Raw genomic sequence first — 22,019 nt, 5'->3', positions numbered from 1 at the left:
CAGAGATACAAAAATTAATATTTAAAAAAACTAACATAACATGACCCAAATAAACGTGTTTATCCTGGTGATGCAAGGTTGATTTAATATTAGAAAACATATTGATGTAATTTTCTATATTAACAGATTTAGGGAGAAAAAATAGGTCATTTCAATGGGTGAAGAAAAAGCATCTGATAAAATAACATCAACTCTTGAATTAAAAAGAAAACTCTTAGTAAATTAAAAAAAAAAGAGAGAGAACTTCCTCTAATTAAGACTATCCTATCAAACACCTTTTGCAAACATAGTCACGAAGAAAATGTTTACAGAGTCTCTCTTTTAAGATCAGAAGCAAGATAACTAACAATGGTTTTCCTATTCAGCACCATACCAGCTGTCATCAGTATCAGAAAAACATGAAAAATAAAAGATAAAAGAATTTGAAAGAAAGAAAGAAAACTGTCATTCAAAGACCACAAGATTTTCCATGTAGAAAATCTAACGCAGCTTACACAAAAGTGTTGAAACTAATAGATATAACAAGACATAGCCAGCACATAAAATTCTATTGCAATTCTAAATTTCTCCAACTATCAGTTGGAAAGTATAATTAAAAAAGATACCACATACAATACCATCAAAAAAATATGCTGTGTGTAGGAATAAATGAAACAAAACATGCAAGACTACTATGGAGAAAATATAAAACTTTACTGAAAAAAATTAAAAAGGAGCCAAATAAATGGAGAAATGTACAGTGATTACAGAATGAATGATTCAACATTAAGAAGATGTTCTAGGGGCGCCTGGGTGGCGCAGTCGGTTAAGCGTCCGACTTCAGCCAGGTCAGGATCTCTCGGTCTGTGAGTTCGAGCCCCACGTCAGGCTCTGGGCTGATGGCTCAGAGCCTGGAGCCTGTTTCCGATTCTGTGTCTCCCTCTCTCTCTGCCCCTCCCCTGTTCATGCTCTGTCTCTCTCTGTCCCAAAAATAAATAAAAACGTTGAAAAAAAAAAAAAAAAAAAAAAAAAAGAAGATGTTCTATATCTCCAAAATGCTCCAAAGGGTCAAGGTAATTCTAATGAAAATCCCGAGAGAGACAAAGACGGGGGGGGGGGGGGGGGGGGGAGAGACTGAGGGAAACTTGAAAACCTGAATCTGATTCCAAAACATATATATTAGATCAGAAGACAAGAATGACAAGACACTCTCAAGTAGAATGTTAAGAGGACATGCTGAGCAGGTAAGAATTATTATAAAACCACAATAATTTGTTAAGAGGACCTGCTGAGCAGGTAAGAATTATTATAAAGCCACAGTAATTAAGATAACATGATATTGGTACAGAAATAGGGAAAGTGACTAATGGAACTGAACCTTAAACACACCCACGCAAATATAAGGTAATTTAATTTAAAACAAAGTAGGCACTGTAGATCAACAGAGAAAGACATTTCCATGAATTGTGCCAGAGTCAGTTGTTGTTTTCATTGTTTTATTATAATAAACTTTGACCTCTTACATTACGCTAAAAAGAATCACTCCCAGCTTGGTTAAAAATGAATGTCAATGCTCAAGCTACAAAAGCTTTGAAGACGTAATCAGAAAATACCTATATGACTTTGTAATAGTGCCGAACTTTTAAGTAAGACGCAAATTAAGGCTAACCATAAGAAAAAGACCGGTCAGGGAAGGGAAGAGGGGGGGTAACAAGAAAGAAAAAAAAAAAAAAAAAAAAGACTGACAAATTTGATATTTGATATCAAAAGCAAGCATGCCTAATGTTCAGAAGACACCAGAAAAAGAAAGGAGAGCTACAAACACAAAGAACATAGCCACAATACATAAAAACGGCAAAGGAATAATACCCAGTATATATAAAAAACACTTAGATGTCAATAAGAAAAACATCTCAACATAAAAATGACTTAGCAAAACAGAAGACTTAGGAAACCATCAAAAAAAAGGAAACTAAAATGGTAAATAAACTATGAAAGATGTTCAACTTCATACAGGGGAAAAAGGAAAAAAAAACTTATAATTAAACCTATAATGACAACATTAAGTACTCATGCTGTCAGGGAAGATATATAAATATGTCTAACAATATGAAGTGTGGGCAAGAATACGGAGCAACAAAGCACCAATACTGCTAAAAGAACTGTAAGCTGATACAACCACTTCTGGAAACAGACCAGCACTACCTCGTAAAGTTGAACATGAACAGACCCAACTCCTAGTTATACCCTAAGGAGTTTCAAAAAGACATCTATAAGAACGCTTAGAGCAGCAGCACTGTTTGTAATAGCAAAAACAATTACAAAGTAAAATGTCCATCAGTGCAAAATGTAGAAATAAACTGTGTTTTAGTCTTGCACAGAATACTACACAGCAATGAAAATGAATGACCAAACACCAGTAATGATGTTAGAAATGTTGAATTAAAAAAAAAAAAAAAAAAATTTCGGGGCGCCTGGGTGGCGCAGTCGGTTAAGCGTTCGACTTCAGCCAGGTCACGATCTCGCGGTCCGGGAGTTCGAGCCCCGCGTCGGGCTCTGGGCTGATGGCTCGGAGCCTGGAGCCTGTTTCCGATTCTGTGTCTCCCTCTCTCTCTGCCCCTCCCCCGTTCATGCTCTGTCTCTCTCTGTCCCAAAAATAAATAAAAATGTTGAAAAAAAAAATTAAAAAAAAAAAAATTCAAGTCACAGAAGACTATGAATACTATGATTCTGTTTTTTAAAAGTTCAAAAACACGTAAAACTAACCAGTGAACTGTTTGAGGGCAAAAACGTGGTAAAACAAAAATAGGAGAATGATTTTAAAAATTCAAGGTGGTGGTTATCTAAGTACAGGGGTAACAGGATAGAATGGGAGAGGTGCAGAAAGACTTCAAGGATACTGGTAATTTTTCTTGAAAGAGGATAGTGAACACACAGCAATTAGAGTAGCATTTCTTGTACCCTGTGGATATTTAATAGGCACATTTATGTTTCATCTATTCAATATTTCAGAAAAATATCGAAAAGAGTGAGGGAGGAAGAAAAACCACTGTAGAAGACTGCTACCCTCTTCCTTTATCATCTCCATCACCTCCTCCTACTCTTCATGTAGAGCTAAACGGTGTTCCTTGAATGACTTGACTTATTCATGTAGCTTCAACCTTGTTAATCTCCCCAATCTTTTTTTGCTTGACAAACGTCTTTTTTTAATTTTTTTTTTTGAGATCTCCCTAATCTTTAATTCTCCTACATCCCCAGTGCTTAAAAGAAGCCTATCTTCTTTTCTGAGTTGGTGACAGACAGATGTTTCCAGCTTGCAAACAGACATCTCCATTTATATTCCATAAAGTGATATTAAAACTTGTGAAAGACTTTCACAACTAACATACATTGTTATATTAGTTTCAGACGGAGGACATAGTGATTCGACAGGTCTATGCACTGCTTAATGTTCACACTTAAGTGCAATCTCCATCTGTCACCATTCAACATCCTTACGATGTTATTGCCTATATTCCCTCAGCTGTATTTTTCAACTCATTTTTCTCATCATTTTTCACAATGCATTTATTTTACCTAGAAGTCTGTACCTCTTAACAAAACCCATTTTAATTCCTATATTTCTTTTTTTTATTAACTTATTTAAAATTTTTTTTATGTTTATTTATTTTGGAGAGAGAAAGAGACAGACAGAGTGTGAGGCAGAGACAGAGGGAGACACAAAATCCAAAGCAGGCCCCAGGCTCTGAGCTATCAGCACAGATCCCAACATGGGGCTCGAACTCATGAACCACAAGATCATGACCTGAGCCGAAGTCGCAGGCTTAACCAACTGAGCCACCCAGGCGCCCCTCCAATATTTCTAATTTCAGTTAATAGCATTACCATTCATTTAGTCTCTTAAGTCAAAAATCTTGATGATTCCTTTTCTTTCACCTCCCAAGTCTTTCAGTCACTAAATCCTGTTAATTCAACCACAGAAACAACAGTAAACCTGGATTCAAAGATATTGTCTCAACTCACATTCTTCTTACCCAGGATACTCTAAGAACCACCTAGAAGCACCTGGGTGGCTCAATTGGTCAAGTGTCCTACTCTTGGTTTTGGCTCACATCATGATTTTACACTTCCTGAGATCCAGCCCCATGTCGGCTCTGCGCTGATGATGTGGAGCCTGTTTGGGATTCTCTCTCTCCCTCTCTCTCAAAATAAAATTAAAAAACAAAAACAAAAAAAAACCTTAAACATTCGCTCTGCCACCTGCCTCTCCACTCCAAACCACCCCACATATGCCACTAGAATTGCTTCCTAATAAACAGTATTTGTTCCATCCTTTTCTTAAAGTTGGCCAGTTTCCATCTGACCTAACATACAAACTCCCTACCACGCCATACACAAAGCCTTCCAAAATCGAATCCAGATCTACTCTGAGCTTTCATCATCTATTTCTCCTCCCTACACAACCCACCTTCAACCACACTGAACTTCTCACCATTCACTCCCTTCCATTTTCCTACTCTCTCCCATTCTCTAACAACACCGTTTGAAGACTCAGATCAAATGTGATAACTTCTGTGAAGTCTTTTCTTACTTTCCCAAGAAAAATTAGTTCCTTATTCCCCAGTGCTTCCTTTGTACTGTTTCTATTCCTATGATATACTTTTTAATAAGTTTACCTATTTATTTTGAGAGAGAGAGAGAATGAGAACGAGAATCCCAAGCAGGTTCCACTCTGTCAGTGCAGAGCCCAACACTGAGCGTGATCTCTCAAACCATGAGAACATGACCTGAGCCAAAATGACCTGAGCCAAAATCAGAGTCCGACGCTTAACTGACTGAGCCACCCAGATGACCCCTACAGCATACTTTTAATGGTGTGCTCAAATTTCCTTTGCAGCTGAGTTCTATTAGACTCTGACCCCTACAAATCTCTTTAAATCTGAAATGCTTAAGAGTGGCTGGCACAGAGTCACCAGTAAGAGTACACTGAATAAATGAATATCTAATGTAGAAGATGGGATCCACATCCATTTATATTATCAGATACATGGGTTACGTTACATACTCAAAAAAAGGTGGGGGGAATAAAGTAAATGCAGGATGGTATAGTAGTTAAAGGTATGAGCTCTGTTCTAATTAAGAGACTAAATGCACAAAAACATCTATTTTGTTGCCTTGCCAAATCTCAGCTCAAACAATATCAAAATCTCCCCCCCCCCCCCCCCGACACCTTTTTTTAAAGGCATAAATCACAAGGATGAGGAAAATAGGAAAGGAAGGCAAGGGCAACAAAATTTAGCAAGGGGCTAAATGAGTGGTCAAGCATTAAGTAAACCTCAGAAAACTTAATCCCAAATTGGTTACAGAGAAACCCAAGAGGTAACCCAATATGTATCACAAAATTAGCCAAAGCCTCAAGAATTGGTGCTTTTAGGTACTTCTGAAAGGGAAGATGAAAAGAGGAGTGTAAAATAATGAGCTTAAGAAGTAGAAGGACCCTAAATTCCCTTTTTCATCCTGAAGAAAAGTCTGTAAACTTATTTCAAGGAGCAGATAAAGCAAAGGGTCTTTGGAGAACAAGTGGTACTATGGTAGGCAGAATAATGCATTGCTCACCAAAGATGACAACTTCCTAATCCCTGGAAACTATGAATACATCCCCTTACATGACAAAGAGGACTTTACAGGTTTGATTAAAGTACAGACCTTGAGTTGGGGAGAATATCCAGATTATCTCATTACCTAATCTAATCACATGGCTCCTTAAAATCAGAGAACCGTTTTCCTGCGCTGTGGTCAGAGGGAGATGTGACTAGAGAGTAGTCAAAGAGATGCTATTCAGTTGGCTATGATGATGGAGGAAGGGGGTCATGAGCTGAGGAACAGAGGCAGCCTCTGGGGGCTGGGAAAGGCAAAGAAATGGATTCTCCTCTAGTCTTCAGAAGGGGATGCAGTTCTGACGATACCCTGATTTTAGCCCAGTAAATCCCACGTCAGACTTATAGCTCACCGAACTGCATGGTAAGAAGTTTGTATTGTTTTAAGCCACTAAGTTTGTGGTCATTTGTTAGAGCAGCAGTAAAAAGCAAATACAGGCATCATACTGAAAACAGGGAGTTGAGGAAGATGTACACATACCTGATGCTAGCCCTTTTTTCAATCAGGTCCCAGAATACCTGGGCCAGGCCTTCTTCACCCTCTAGGCAGGAGCCTGGCCCAAACTTCTCCAGAAACTCTACCTAAATCTAAAGAGAATGACACTGGAAGCTCTAACAATGGCGGAAACAGTTACCTGTTCACCAAAATATAGCTCCTTTACTTCCCAGACACACAAGTCAACAATGATTTTCATACTCTCTTGAATTAAGGTTGACCCACACAAACTGGTTCTGGCCAGTGAAATGTGGCTGCCAGTGGTTTGCCAGAGCTGCCACAAGCGAAACACAACTGTCCCGTCTCTTCCCAACTCTGCATTATGTGACACCATGTTGACAGCCTGAAACCTGGCCCTTATGGGAGTACTGACCCCACGCAGCAAATGCTACCACTTTTTCCTCCCAGGTGAGCTGGTTGTTAAAAATATGCTGTCCAAGCTTCACCCATAAAATTCCTGCACAATCTCCCATGTTAACTAGAAGCAGAGTTTCCTTTGATAAGCCCTTCCTCAAAAACAAAGAACAAACACAGAAGTTTCTAGCTGATCAGGTTCACCAATACTGGACTTTATGTGAAAAATGCACTTTTATTGTGTTAAAGCCACTAAGATTTGGGGAATTGTTACAGCAACTGTCATTTTTAAACCAACTAAACTGCCAACTCAGATCAACTCAAGAACAGCTCATATGGGCAACCTCTGATCATGAATTCAGAGCTTCTAAATTATAGCTTTCAGTATGCCACCCTTAGACAGGGTCAGTCTACCAAGCATTACTGGACATCGGAAGACAGTTCTAACATAAAAACTAAGGACAAAATAGTGAGTGAAAGCAACTCAGAGAAAACACACCACATAGGGCAAAGAAAATTGTAAAATACTTATAATTAATATCAGAGAAGTAAAAAAAACGCACCTGTGAAACAAGAACAGCATACTATAAGATGCCAACATTCAGAAATTTTAGAAGAAGCTCATGGAAATTAAAAATATAAGGATAAATCTTTTAATTCAGGGGAAAGACTGGAAAATAAAGCTGAGAAAAAAAAGAATCAACCAGAAAATAGAGCCAAAGGACAAAATGATAGAAAACAGAAGAGAAGAATAAGAAAAACAGAACAGTCCAGAGGGATGCTGAATAAAAGCAGATTCAAAAAGAGAACAGAGAAAACAGAGAAATTTTTCAAGCAGAGAGAAAAAGAATTTCCAAAATAAAAGGCTCATCAAGTACTCAGCACAGCTGGTAAAAACAGCCTCAGACAAAAGGTCTGTGACACTTTAGAAAATGCAGAAAAACGAGAGTGTACATACTTTCTGGACAGTAAAAATCGACCATACACAAAGAAAAAGTAATCAAAATTGCTTTAAGCTTTTTGATAGCAATACTGGAAACTAAAAGGTAATGGAGTGATGCCATCAAAATACCGGGGAAAAGTTATTTCCAACCTAGAATTCTGTAGGCAGACAATGTGAAGTTAGGAGTAAGACTCTTTGCAGACAAGCAAGGTCTCAAAAAATCTCCGTATGGCCTTTCTCAACAAGCTGCTGGAAGACATGTTTCACCGTGGTAAGGTACTAAACCATGCCATCAAGCAACAGGAGGTCCAATGTAAAAACAGGCAAAAGATAACAGACACATCTGCCATCCAACAGGTCTAAACTGGGTCTAGTTTGCAAAAGGCTCCAGAAGCTATTTCTCCAGGAACGTGAAACCAATAGAAGCATATGACTGACACAACTGACAAAGACGTGAATTAGTGGTAAGTAAAAAAAAAAAAAAAAAAAAAACCCATCAAAGGAAAAGGCAATTGTTTATTTACAAGGAAAATAAACTGTCAGGAGAGAAAAAAACAAGCACAATCTACCACACGGTTCAGGTGAGAAAAGCATTTTACACAGTAAATTAAAGAAAACACGGAATACTGCTCTAAGCAATATTATGAAATAACACTGAGAAGACTGGCAAGGATACAGACACTGGGCAGGACGGGTGGGGAGCTAAATAAGCATTTTCAATAGCAGAAGTCAATAGATTATGCCGACAACTGAAAAATCAGGCAGGAAAACAAGCGTGTTATTTAGAGACATGCACATAAATACTGAGTAAGCAGCTCAAAGTACTTACCTGTAGGAAGGGGGAAATCAAAGAATATTACTTTTTATAATAAACCTTATAGAAGAACCATTAGATTCTTTAACCCATGTGTATGTATAACTTTGTTAAACAAAGTAAAAATAAAGAAGGAAGGAAGGAGAGTATGAAGTCTGCAGGCAGACTACATGGGTTTATTCCTGGACACGCTCTTTATTAACTGTGTGACTTTGAACAAGTTACTTAACCTCTCTGAGCCTGAATAAGGCAACATTTGTAGCATGAATAACAAACAATATCCACCTCATAGAGTTGTTGGGAGGATTGAGTTAATACACATAAAGCTCTTAAAAACAATGCCTGGCACATAAGTATTGATTAACAATGACTTATTTTAAAATATCTGTGTCTGGGATTGTCTGTGAAATAAGCTCTTGAATTCTAATGATGGGTGTAAAGACCTTATAGGAGTTTTCTTTTTGAAAAGAACACGAAAATTATCTTTTTGCATTATGTTTTGTTTATAAACAAATTACAGATTACATAAGCTAAACCTTAAGGATGTTTTATTATTTTATCAGTGAAAAAAATTCCTCATATAAACTTTAAGAATGCCACTCGTAATTACCTTTCTTAAAATGCCAGCAATACTCATCTGAGAAAATCAATACTGGAAAGAATGCCTTAAAATTTTAATCAAACATCCAAAGTCTAAGATTAAACAAATCAAGTCTCTGCTGACATAAGATAATTTCCCTTTCTTTAATAATCAATTTAATTTAATGGCTTTCATAAAGAAGCCTGGAGCTTGCTTCAGGCTGATCAGATTTCCTAACACTGTAGCTCCATCACAGAAGTCAACAGATACATTTTAGTTGGTCACAACGCCTAGATTACATCAGTCTAAAGATAATAAGAGTTGCATAAAGGCAACAACTTTTATTAAATACTTCTTAATGAATTAATCAAAACTAAATTTTAAAGATTCAGTAACCTACTAATAAAACATTCTCTTTCTCAACGCTCCTTTCCTGTTCCTGTGATTTTGTCATAATGGCAATTTTAAAACCAAAACATGCCTCTAATCAAACAGTAAATATGTCATAATCCTCATCCCTCCCTCCTACACACACTCGGAGAACTTTTTCTTAAAACGCATTCACTCACTCTGCTAGATGCTAGAATATCAAAGATTACCAAGAAACAGATCTTTTTCTCAGAGAGCTTAAAACAAGAAATAAAATGAATATAACCATCTAAAATTTTTATTTAGTGTTCTGTATCTTATTTTTTTTAACATTCCCCAAAAGAAATAGACGTCTTTATAATAAAAGTTAGAGATCATTTCCTGACATAAGAACAGTACACACAACAAGCTACAAGAGGTGAAGGGGAACAATGATTTTCGGTAGCAAGATCATCATCTTCAAAAAAAAAAAAAAGAGACAGGTATCTACAAAAAAACTTAGTAAGTAAAATTTAGAAATTCAGAGAATAGAGAATGTGAAGTTGCAAGACATTCAAAGCAGAAAAAAAAAATGGACAAACACTGGGGATCAGGAAAACAAGGAGCATATATAAGGAATCATAATTAGTTCACTGTTCATTAAAGGCAAGAGAGGTATTGGGGCACCTGGGTGGCTCAGTGGGTTAAGCTTCAGCTCAGGTCATGACATCACAGTTTGTGGGTTTGAACCCCGCATAGGGCTCTGTGCTGACAGCTCAGAGCCTGGAGCCTGCTTCAGATTTTATGTGTCTCTGTCTCTGTCTCTGTCTCTGTCTCTGTCTCTCTCTCTCCCCCTTCCCAACTTGAGCTCTGTCTCTCTCTCAAAAATAAAAAAATAATAAAGAAATAATTTTAAAAGTAAGGGAGGTCGGAAGACTAAGCCTCAGAGCAGCCCAACATTTAGAAACCATGAAAAAGAAAAGATCCCAGCAAAGAAAATTCAGGGAGTGTGGTTTTTCTGCCAGGCCTCTCCCAAATAGGAAGTCTGGCTGGAGACTTGGTGTATGTGAGCAGGCCTTACGTTAGCCCGAGTGCATAAAGAATGAGCCATTGGGATGGTACAACACTTAAATCCCAAACAAGGAGGGAGGAGTATTAGTTCTTGCCCAAAAACCCTCTGGCATCTTCCCTCACGACGTATAAAAATGTATGAAAACCACTTAGCACAACAAGGAAAGTGCTCAATAAATGGCAGCTGTTAATTGACACTCTGAAACTTCCCTTCCACTATAGTAAGACATTACCCAGTTTTGGTGGCAGAGATCCTAGTTCTTTGTGGGTTTTTTTGTTGTTGTTTTTTTTTTAATTTAAATAACACATAGCTGAGAAGGTGACAGACTCAGTTTAAAATATTTACAGAGAGAGTCTGAATCTTGGTGGCTGCTAAAAGGTCGGAGAACTCAAGAACAAGGCAAAATTGGCCAGGGTTGGGGGGAGGGGGAGTTGGAGTCAGAGACCAAGACACTTCAATGAGTAAAGAACAGTCTTTTCAACAAATGATACTGAGAAAACTAGATAGTCATGTGCAAAAAGAATGAAGTTAGATCCCCACCTCATGTCATATATAAAACTAACTCAAAATGGATCCGAGACCTAAATGTAAAAACTAAAACTACAGAACTCTTGGAAGAAAACCCAGGTATTAATCTTCATGATCTTGGATTAGACAAATCTTTCTTAAATGTAACACCAAAAGCACAAGCAAAGAAAATAGGTAAACTGGACATTGAAATTAAAAATCTTTGAGCTACAAACGGTATCAGCAGGAAAACGACAACAACCAGAAGAGAAGCTATTATCTGCAAATCATATATCTGATATGGCACTTGCATTCAGAATATATAAAGGACTCTTACAACTCAGTGATAAAAACACAACCCAACTTACAAATGGGCAAACAATTTTAAAAGACTTTTTTTCAAAGAAGATATGCAAATAGTAATCACATGAAAAGATGCTCAACATCATTTGTCATTAGAAAATACAAATCAAAATCACAATAGATGCACTGGACATCCACCAGGATGGCCACAATCAAAAAGGGACAATAACAAGAATTAGTTAATGAGGATATGGAAAAATTGGAACCATTTGTACACTTCTGATGAGAATGTAAAATGGAACAGAAAATTTGGAAAACACTCTGGCAGTTCTCCAAACAATTAAAAATAGAGTTATCATATGACCTAGCAATTCCACATCTAGATATATGCCAAGAGAAATGAAAACAAATGGCCATGCAAAAATTTGTACATGAATGTTCATAGCATTATTCATAGTAGTCAAAGTGGAAACAACCTAGACACCCATCACCTGATAAAGAGATAAACAAAGGTGGTACGGCAATACAATGGGGTATTATTTGGCCATTAAAAGGAATGCAGTACTAACACATGCCATAACAGTGAATCTTAAAAGCATCATGGTAAGTGAAAAAAGCCAGTCACAAAAGACTACGTATTTCACAATTTCATTAAATGAGAAATCTAGAAATGACAAACTTGTAGACACAGAAAATGGATTAGTGGTTGCCAGGGACTGGGGGGTAGAAGGGAGTGGGAAGGAACTGTCAACGGGTACTAGGTTTCATCTGGTTTGATGGAAATGTTCCAAATTTAGATTATGGTGCCAGTCATACACACAACTGTGAATACTATAAATTGTGTTGAACTGTACACTTTCAATGGTGAGTTTTACAGCATGTGAATTTTATATTTTAAAGATTAGGACATTCTTTAAAAAAAATTAAAAATTAAAAATTAAAAATTAAAAGCTGGGGCAAGTTTTATAACTAACTTTCTCCTAAAAAGTCTTCTTACACAACTGCTCTCTGGAATAATTTTGGAGGACTCTGTAATAAGAAAGAAGTTCATTCTAAAACAAAGCCTACAAAAAGACAATTCATTCTGCGGAAATGCAAAAAAATATCTCAGAACAATCTCTGGAATATTCTACAGTTCTTTAGCTATATAATCTTCCAACCAATGGTAGGAAGTAGCAAGTACTAGTAATAATAAAAATAATGTTAGTACTAACTTTGTTGTTATTTATTACTTTTCTGTATTATGTGTCAGCCTTTATAAGTACAGTATTTCCTTATTTAATCTTAAAAAAATAAAATAAAATAAAACCTTATTCAAAACAAAAGTCCACAGTAGTAGGCTGTGGTAGATAAATTATGATACATTATACAATGAACTATTATGAAGTCATTACAAATCATTTTCTGGATATGACACTAAAAGCACAGGAGACCAAATAAAAGATAAGTTGGACCTTACCAAATTAATAGCGTTTGTGCATCAAAGGACATTATCCCTTTGAAAAAAGATACTGCAGTTTGGGTGAAAAGGCTGTGCATGGATTGGGAGATAATATGTGCAAATTATGTATCTGATAAGGGACTGATATCCGGAATACATAAAGAACTCCTCAAACTCAACAACAAGAAAACAACCAACCAGGTTAAAAAAATGGGAAAAGGACTTGATACACATTTCTCCAAAGATATATAAATAGTCAGTGAGCACATGATAAACATGCTTAACATCGCTGTAATTACACAAATGTAAAACAAAACCACAAGGAGATACCACTTCATAGCTATATGGATAAATGTAATGAAAAAACAGAAAATAACAAGCATCAGCAAGGATGCAGACAAATTAGAACTCTTGTGCACTGCTGATGGGAATGTAAAATGGTACAGCTACCGTGGAAAATGGTACAGCAAATCTTCAAAAACATGAAACACAGAATTGTCACATGATCCAGTCACATGATTCCACTGGGTAGAAAAAGAAGTAAAAGAAGTATAATGGATTATCTAGTTTTAAAAAATAAGGAAATTTTGGCACAGGCTACAACACAGGTGAACCTTGAAGACATTATACTAGTGAAATAAGCCAGTCCAAAAGGACAAATATTACATGATTCCTCTTTCATGAGGTTCTTAGAGTAGTCAAATTCAGAGACAAAAAACAGAATGGTGGTTGTCAGTGGCTGGGAAAAGAGGAGAATGAGGAGTTAGAGTTTAACGTGTACGAAGTTTCAATTCCTAAAGATGAAGAAGTTCCAGGGATGGATGGTGGTGTCCATTCTACAACAATGTGAATGGACATAATGTCACAAAACTGTATGCTTAAAATGGTGAATTTTGGGGCGCCTGGGTGGCGCAGTCGGTTAAGCGTCCGACTTCAGCCAGGTCACGATCTCGCCGTCCGTGAGTTCGAGCCCCGCGTCAGGCTCTGGGCTGATGGCTCAGAGCCTGGAGCCTGTTTCCGATTCTGTGTCTCCCTCTCTCTCTGCCCCACCCCCGTTCATGCTCTGTCTCTCTCTGTCCCAAAAATAAATAAACGTTGAAAAAAAAAAATTTAAAAAAAAAAAAAAAATGGTGAATTTTATGTATATTTTTCAATCTTTTTTTTTAATTGGGGGGGTGGCACACAGGGGAGAGGGCAGAGGGACAGACAGAATCTTAAGCAGGCTCCGTGCTCAGTATGGAGCCCAACACAGGGCTCAGTCCCATGACCCTGGAATAATGACCTGAGCCAAAATCAAGAGTTTGGGTGCTCAACCAACTGAGCCATCCAGGCGCCCCCGTATATTTTTCCATCTTAAAAAACTTATAACCATCACACTAAGATATATTAATGACAGGAAATAGAATATATTTGCGGTGGGACGAACTGGCAATCTTCCCCGCTTAGTTAGCATACAGAAATCAAAACAATTCAATGGGTCTGGCACATTGAAAAAGAGCCCTTTTCGCCTGGGTAACAAAGACAACAATGACTGACAGCTAGTGACTCTTGAATTACACCAGGCTTCAAACAAGGCAGGAAAGATGTAAATGCTTCTCAGAACAATAATAGAGGTGGTCTACTGGGCTTCACCTAAACTTTGCTCACCTATAATTAAAGTTGTGAGATGTCTGAGAAAAATAAATGCTTTTTTGAGTTCACAGGTGACTTAGGAAATGGAGCCAGCTTGATCACAGATCTCAGCAGTATAGAGGCTGCACAGAATTGGGGCACTCATTGGGTTGGCACTCCCACCTCTCTGGAGCCTATTGTAGACTGGGTAGAGAAAAGAACAATTGAGCAGAAGAAAGCATCACTGCCTATCCTGTAGAGGCCAGAGGCACTGCTCAATCGTGCAAACTACAAGTAGGATTCAAGGAGAAATATCTCTTCTTGTGGACAGCGTGTTGGGGGTGACGTCATGAGACTAAAAGAGTTTGGGGGGAAAGGGGCTGTAGGATTTGGTATACAGGCATGATCTGCCCCTGCCTTTGTCTCAGCCTCATCTCCTGCCACTCTTCCCTGGGATCACTCAGCTCTCCTTCTTGCTATTTATTCCTCGGCACCAACTTTGGTCCCATGTGAGAGATCCTGCACCATTTTCTGCCTGAAACAGTCTTTCCTCAGCTGTTCTCATATACTCCCTTACCTCATTCGGTTCTCTTCTCAAATGTCACGTCGGTGAAAGAGGCTTTCCTTGATGATCTTATCTAATAATCTCTCCCCCATCACTCTTTCTCCCTTTTCATTGTTTGATTTTTCTTCACAGACTGATCACAATCCCACATGATTTGTTTATTGTCTATTCCCTATCACTAGAACGTAAATCTCATAGCACAAGGATGGTATCTGTCTTAGTCATGACAACGTTACCTGCTGTTTAGGACAGGGCTATACAAACAAAAAGCAGATACTTGTGGAAGGAACATGGGCTGGGAAAGAGAAAGCAGAGTGCAATGGACAGGTCAGGTAGTCTCCAAAAAGACCATTCCTCCTCTCAAAGCACTGTCACGAAGTGCCTCCCCTCAGGGTCTTAAGAATTTCACACCCATTAGCTAGAATGCAGGCCTTTATTCCTCCTACACTGCAATATCCTTCTACCTTGCCTGATCTTTCTGTGAAAAAACGTGCATGCATATCTGTACTTCAGTTCAAAGGATGTGGTAAGGGAAGGCTGATAAGGCAGAATGGGCAAGGAAAGCCCATGTATAATTTATCCCAATGTAAGAGTTTTATGTGACCAGAGGCTGGAAGAAGACTGGCTCATCTGGGTAGACGACAACCCAGAATCACCTTGCTCAGCAGCAGCAGTGAAGAAATCCATAACCCACAAGTACAAAGACAATTCCAAGTGCTAACGACACAAAAGAATTCTTGGACTTTCTAAAAAAATTAGCAAAGATTTCCCTTTGGGATAAGAAATGGAAGGGATAAGTTCAATTTGTGAAAAAAGATATACACGGAGGAAAAAAATGCACGCAAATTATTAAAGTGCGATTTACATTAATGTTATTTTTAAACATTTTAACGACAGCCAGACATTAATATATTTGGTTATCTTAAGGCCACAAACATTCGACAAATCCACCAATAGCTTCAATGCATTCATTTTATGTTATTAATGTCTAAAAGGTACATATTTTTCGCTATTACGTTATGGGAGGAAATACAATAAACGTTAACAGTTAACTATGAATGGTGAAATCAAGGATGACCTCAGTGATCTTAACACTTAAATATTTTCCATGGAATCACAAAAAGGAGATATATTTAAAAATCAAAATAAGTAATTTAATAATCAACAACTTTACTAAAGAAACAATACAACCACCCTATACAGAGCATTCCACTTTTCTGACAGGCAGAGGAATGCCCTATAATATTGTTTACAACCTTCTCATGAAAACTGAAAACCACTGTATTTTTTTAAATTTTTTTTAAAGTTTTTATTTTATTTTTTGAGAGACAGAGACAGAGCACTAGTTGGGGAGGGGCAGAGAGAGAGGGATACACAGTATTTGAAGCAGGCTCCAGGCTCTGAGCTGTCACCACAGAGCCCGATATAGGGCTTGAACCTATGAACTGTGAGATCATGACCTGAGCTGAATTCGGACACTTAACTGACTGAGCCACCCAGGCTCCCCTGAAAAATCACTGTAATTTTGAGCATTTTATTTCCTTCTTCTGAATTTTCAACAGATTTAATATTAATTTTTTAAAGGAAGATTTCAAGGATACTACCTACAAAAACGATGATATTAGAATTTGAATTTTTCAATGATACTTTGATATAAGGAATACCTTGAACTCAGATCTTTTATGGTACAGTGTTCAGAATCACATATTATCAATATGTGTTTCCCGATATTAACAACCTCAGAAGCAATGTAAAATTACAGGGAAAGAAATAATAGTATTTATTCAAAAGAAATAACGTCCACTAATCAAGTGGGAATAGTGACACTTGTTTGCCTACCCAACATCCACTCTTCTCTTACACGTTTCCAACAGAATACTCATTTCATTCATGTTTCTACCCTTATCCTCAGCTCCAAGGGTGGATCTTGATAGTATGAGCTGTTACTTATCTTGGGTGGAACTAACCAGACTGAAGGGGAAGACATACTCTAAGACTGCAGGAATAGATCACACTGTCCTTGTGGACTACACTGATTACCACTGATTTCAATGAGGAAACCAACCTTTGGGTATCAATTTTGTGAAGAGCCAAGACAGACAAAGAGAGAGAAACTGGATCTATGATGAAGTCATCAATTTGCCGAAACAAATAACTTTGGAATCTGTCTACTATTTTGCGCTTCCTATTATGTAACCTAACATGATTCTTTACAAGCAAATTTAAGTCAGGCTACATAAAACCCTAATTATATAGCCAAAGCATCCCAATTAATATGGAAAGAAATCAAGTCATTTGGAATTCTTTTCCGAATAAAAAGAGCTCCAATGGTATACATTATGTATTAACACCTTAATCCTTACAACCATTGAAAATTATATTTTGATCATAAAAAGAAGTTTAACTATCCCATCTGCCACACTGTCTTAAGAGTCACTAAGAAAAGGTATCGGTAAACATTGATGCATCTTTCTAAAAATTTAAAAAGGAGGGAGCGCCTGTGTGACTCAGTCCGGTTAAGCGTCTGACTCTTGATTTCAGCTCAGGTCACAATCTCACAAACCGCGAGATGCAGGCCTGCATCGGAATCCACACAACAGTGCAGAGCCTGCTTGGGATTCTCTCCCTCTCTCTCTCTCTCTCTCTCTCTCTCTCTGCCTGTACCGCACTCGTGCACGTGTGCTGGCACACACCCTTGTGTGCTCTCAAAAATAAATAAATATTTTCTAAAAAATTTAAACAGAAAAATTTACACATACTTATAATTTTTACTTTTCATGTAAACCAATTCAACAAAGGAAAGAACAATCTTAGGTTCCTTCTAGGGCCTGCATTTAGTTGACAAACAATAATAATCAGATTTAGTTCATATGACAATTAAGGCAACTCACCTACACAACGGTTTGTAACTCAGTATGAACAGTGCATGCTCTACATGCACAATCTTTTGTATCTGCGGAAACAACCACTATAATTCATACAAAAAAAACCCCACTTTTACCTTACTTAAAGCGATATGTCAGGGTTTATTAATAACACAGGAATGAAAACCCAAGGGTTTTATTTGTTTGATGGCTATGTAAAAATATATCTGGCTTATGAACTATACATCCCATTAGTCATTTATAGTAATACACAAATACCGCCAGGCAAATATTAAAAGACTAAAGTTTATTGTTGCCAAGTTGCTGGGGCTAAACATCAATTAAAGAAACAATTAAACCAAGGAAAACGTTTGAACTTCTGCAGTCATAGCTCAAGGATACAGAGGGCAAAAACAAGAAATGATGACATTCTGAGTCCACCCTTGAATTCTTAATATGTGATTCCAGCAGAATGAATCAAAAACTTCAGTTTAGCAAAACAGGTGTGTGACTTCATATATATCAAACCTCACAGCACTGTGAAGGAACAATCAAATCTAAAAATCTACTACAGCAGGAAACGGAAGTCTGCACTACTAAAGGGTAAAGATGAACAAATAAATTGTTGTATCATGAGGAACGATAAACAGGGAATGGAAATTCAGTGCAGTAAGGGAAACTGGTTGGCAAATGGTTCAACAGTTTTCAAACTGCTCACTGCTAAACCCCTTTACTGTTGGACTCAAATCTCTGCATCTTATCAGGACCACACTCGTAGGTACTGCTTAATAAATTAAACTCAAAACTGTCAATCTTATTGAATATACACAGCTCAGAAACTTCTTCAACTTAAAACAGAAATAGTTGAAGTAACAGCTATTCCACCATTGCTTTTATCCTGAAGGCATGAATTCTTTTCGTTTGTTTTTTTTTTTTAATGTTTATTTATTTTTGAGAGAGAGATACAGAGCGTGAGTGGGGAAGGGACAGGGAGAGAGGGAGACACAGAATCCAAAGCAGGCTCCGGACTCTGAGCTGTCAACACAGAGTCCAACATAGGGCTCAAACTCCCGAACTGTGAGATCATGACCAGAGCCAAAGTCAGAGGCTTAAACGAGTCACCCAGGTGGCCCTGAAGGCATGAATTCTTAAAACCTCTAGTTAATGAAGGACAAAATGTTAAAAGTTGGAAGGAGCCCTAGGAAGTCACTTCTAATCCAGACTCCATATTAAGCTAGGAGAATCTAATGAATCCGTTAAACAAAGATTTTTGAGAACTTTCTATATTCAAAATTCAATGGTGATTGCTGGGGGGTGACACAAATATATCTCAAACCTGATCCCTTCGCTCAAGGAACCTATAGGATGCCCCCAAGGAATTACAGTCTGTGAAACTAAATATTATACCATTAAGATAAAAATAAAATCCTAAAAACCACGCGGAGTCATCCAGCAAGATAAAAAAGGTTCAGGAAATGTTTAAGTGATGTTTGACTTAAATGGGGAACAAGAGATCAAGTCTGGACATCTGGCAATAGAAGAGAAGGACATTCCAGGCAGTGAGAAAAGAATAAACTCGGAAGCCCTACAAAAATACACCTTGTTTCCAAGGACTCTTTCCTTGCACAGTCTGCTTGGGCCACACCAGTTTTCCTGGTGTTCTGGATCTTCAAATAGGCATTCCATCCTCAGGGCCTTTGCATCTGCTGCTTCCTCTGCCAGGAATGATCTTTCCTCAGATACCCACAAGGCTGGCCTTCTTAACTCCTTCAAGGCTTTGCTCAAACATCACCCTCTCAGTGAGAAGTTCCACAACTACCCTATTTTAAACAGTCATCCTTGTGTTCCCTATCACCCCTATCACCCTTCCCTGCTTGATTTTTTCCACAGCACTTACTACCATCTGACACAGTATGTACTCTATGTATTGGCTTTGTCCGCCCCCTGCCAAAAGAGAAGTTGTTCATTTCCAGATTTTAAAACACCACCTGGACATGGTAGGCATGAAATGAATATATGCTGACAAACTGGCTAATGGAATAAACGCATAAAAAAGATGTCTGCCCTCAAACAGGTTATGATCTAGTAGAAGCAAATAATTATGTTACATCATTCTTTTCTTTTTTAATGTTTATTTTTGAGAGAGAGAGAGAGAGAGAGAGAGAGAGAGAGCGCACACAAGTGGGGGAGGGATAGAGACGGAGACACAGAATCCAAAGCAGGCTCCATCCAGGCTCTGAGCTGCCAGCACAGAGCCTGACACGGGCTCGAATCTGCTGACCGCGAGATCATGACCTGGGCTGAAGCCACACGCTTAACTGACTGAGCTGCCCAGGTGCCCCCATGCTACATTATTCTTGAAAGACAAAAACATAGTTGGCAGAACCCAATTTCTAAAAGACTGATGCACAGAAGCAGCTCCTGGCATCCCCACTTCTACATGTCCAGCGAGCGCTAGGCCCTTCTGTGCACACCTCTTAGCTCCCTTCCCCCAGTAACACTGTCACTAATGCAATGGCCAAAAATGGCACCAGAGTTGCCACTGCTGCCAGAAGTGTCTCTTCCCACATTAACCTTCACTGTTACCCCTAAGCAAAAGCAAAAAGTATTTCTGATCCATTTTTGGATCAGAGAAACATGTATTCTTGGATTTCCAAATTAAATACATTTTTCTGCAGATGCTTAAATACTGCACCACATGAGTGGTTACACTGACATTACGGATTTGCAAGAAACCTAACTGTTTTGAATAATGATTATTAAGTGTAAGTATGAAAAAACACATCTTTGATTTCTGTTTCTCTATTGCAACGTAGCTTTTCTATGCTGCAAATGGACAGCCAACGCAATATGGTTAAGAAAAAGATGGGTAACAATGTAAAGTTAAGGACATTTTTTTTCCCCCCAGTCAGAAGGATCGACTACCACTTTATTCTGGGTTAACAAACAATGTTGAGTTCGCGACTAGAGCACGAGTATTTGAATTATACTACACTAAAACCAAACAGGAAAAGGAGAAAATATTCTTTCTCGCTAGCAAAAGCAAAACCACTTAAGAAAATGAGGAATAAGCTCAAGATTTCTCACTTCGACTAACACCTCCACAGACTGCATTATCATTTTCAGCAAAGTGACATTTTCACATTTAATTTTTAACGGCAGCAATCCTTTCCATCTGAGCTTTATCTGCAGAGAAGTGTTAGCCTTGGCACAAGTTCAATCTTTAGTTGAAAGTCCATTTCTGACTATAAGCAAAGCGCCCCAATAGTTGTACCCCTACATTAATCCTTACCCTGACAGCTCAATGTTATGTTTTACCTGGGGGTGAATTTTGCCCCCAGATGGGCACATACGTCTGTAACCCTTCCTCAATCATTGATAAATTACTTATCCTTACTCCTTTAAAACCTCCTGCGTTTTCTTCAACAACATTTACACTTGTCAAAGAGTTTCAGGAATATGACTATTCCTCCTAAATGGGAGAAAAACTACAAACGAGGGCAAATTCCCTTCGGCCGGGAACTGCCAGACCAGCAGGCTGACATCGTAACTTTCAGGTAGAGAGAGTCAACCGTTCTCAGCGGCCAAACGTCGCCGGTTATTGCAGGACCTAATTTACAGCCACTAGGGGAGAAGCCCGAGCGAAAGGTTAGGTCCTCACTTCTCTTCTCTTCTTTAATAAGGAGACACCTGAAAGTCACACCGGGCGGCCGTTGGCTGTATGGCAACACAAGGGAGAGACCGCACAGAGCGAGCGCCCGGCTGATCGCAGGAAGCCCAAGTTCCTGCGCGACCAGAGGATTACGGGGGGAAAACAGAAGCCTCTCTGTGCACAGGAGGAGAGAAAAGAAGTCGACCAGGAAAGGCTGCGAGTCGGGGAGGTGGGGCTCGGCGCGCACAGAAGCCGCGGGCGGCAGGAAGGCCGGGGCTCCGCCGGGTGGGCTCGAGGGCACAGGTGGGCTGCGGCCGCCCCACCGCCGAGGGCCCGGCGCCGGGCAGTCCCCCGGGCCTCGCCCGCGCCGCCGGGGAGACACCCAGCCCACAGACGGGCGGAGGAGCCGCCTGGGCAGAGCCCCGTCGGAGCACGGGACCGCGGAGGGAGGTGAGCACCTAGCTCACGCCCGGCGGGAAGCTGACAGCCCGGGAAGCGCGAGGCGGCCAGGGCGCGCGACGGGCCGAGGCGCGCCTGAGGGGGTCGCCCTGAGGGCGCTGCCAGCCGCCAACGACTCCCCCTCTCGCGGATCGGCGGCGGCGGGATACTCACGTAGGGCTGGTAGAACTTGGAGAGCCGCGGCTTCCCGTGGTTGTTGAAGATGAGGATCGCCTTGATCATGGCTGAGCCGGGCCGACCGGGTGGGCGCTGGGGGCCAGGGCGGGGGCGGGCGCGCGAGCCTCGCCTCGGGATCTCGCCGGCGATCCTTCCCCACCCGCCCCCTCCCGCACGCGCGCGCGCGCACTCCCGAGCCGCGGGGCGGGGTCTGGGCG

The 22,019-nt window shown here is 39.4% G+C and overlaps 1 protein-coding gene across 1 annotated transcript in view; it reads right to left on the bottom strand.

Moving 5' to 3' along the window:
- The window catches only part of AP3S1 (adaptor related protein complex 3 subunit sigma 1), a 72,364-nt gene extending 50,349 nt beyond the window's left edge, over positions 1 to 22,015 (bottom strand). Inside the window, exon 1 of the mRNA XM_047858132.1 lies at positions 21,799 to 22,015. Within this exon, the coding sequence (XP_047714088.1) occupies positions 21,799 to 21,867 (69 nt within the window). The 5' untranslated portion in view covers positions 21,868 to 22,015. The remainder of the gene's footprint in view (positions 1 to 21,798) is intronic.
- Positions 22,016 to 22,019: the final 4 nt, after the last annotated feature.

The sequence above is a fragment of the Prionailurus viverrinus genome, chromosome A1 (genome assembly GCF_022837055.1).
Source record: "Prionailurus viverrinus isolate Anna chromosome A1, UM_Priviv_1.0, whole genome shotgun sequence".
In the NCBI taxonomy this organism is placed as follows: Eukaryota; Metazoa; Chordata; class Mammalia; order Carnivora; family Felidae; genus Prionailurus; species Prionailurus viverrinus.
This window is presented reverse-complemented; position numbering and strand designations above follow the sequence as displayed.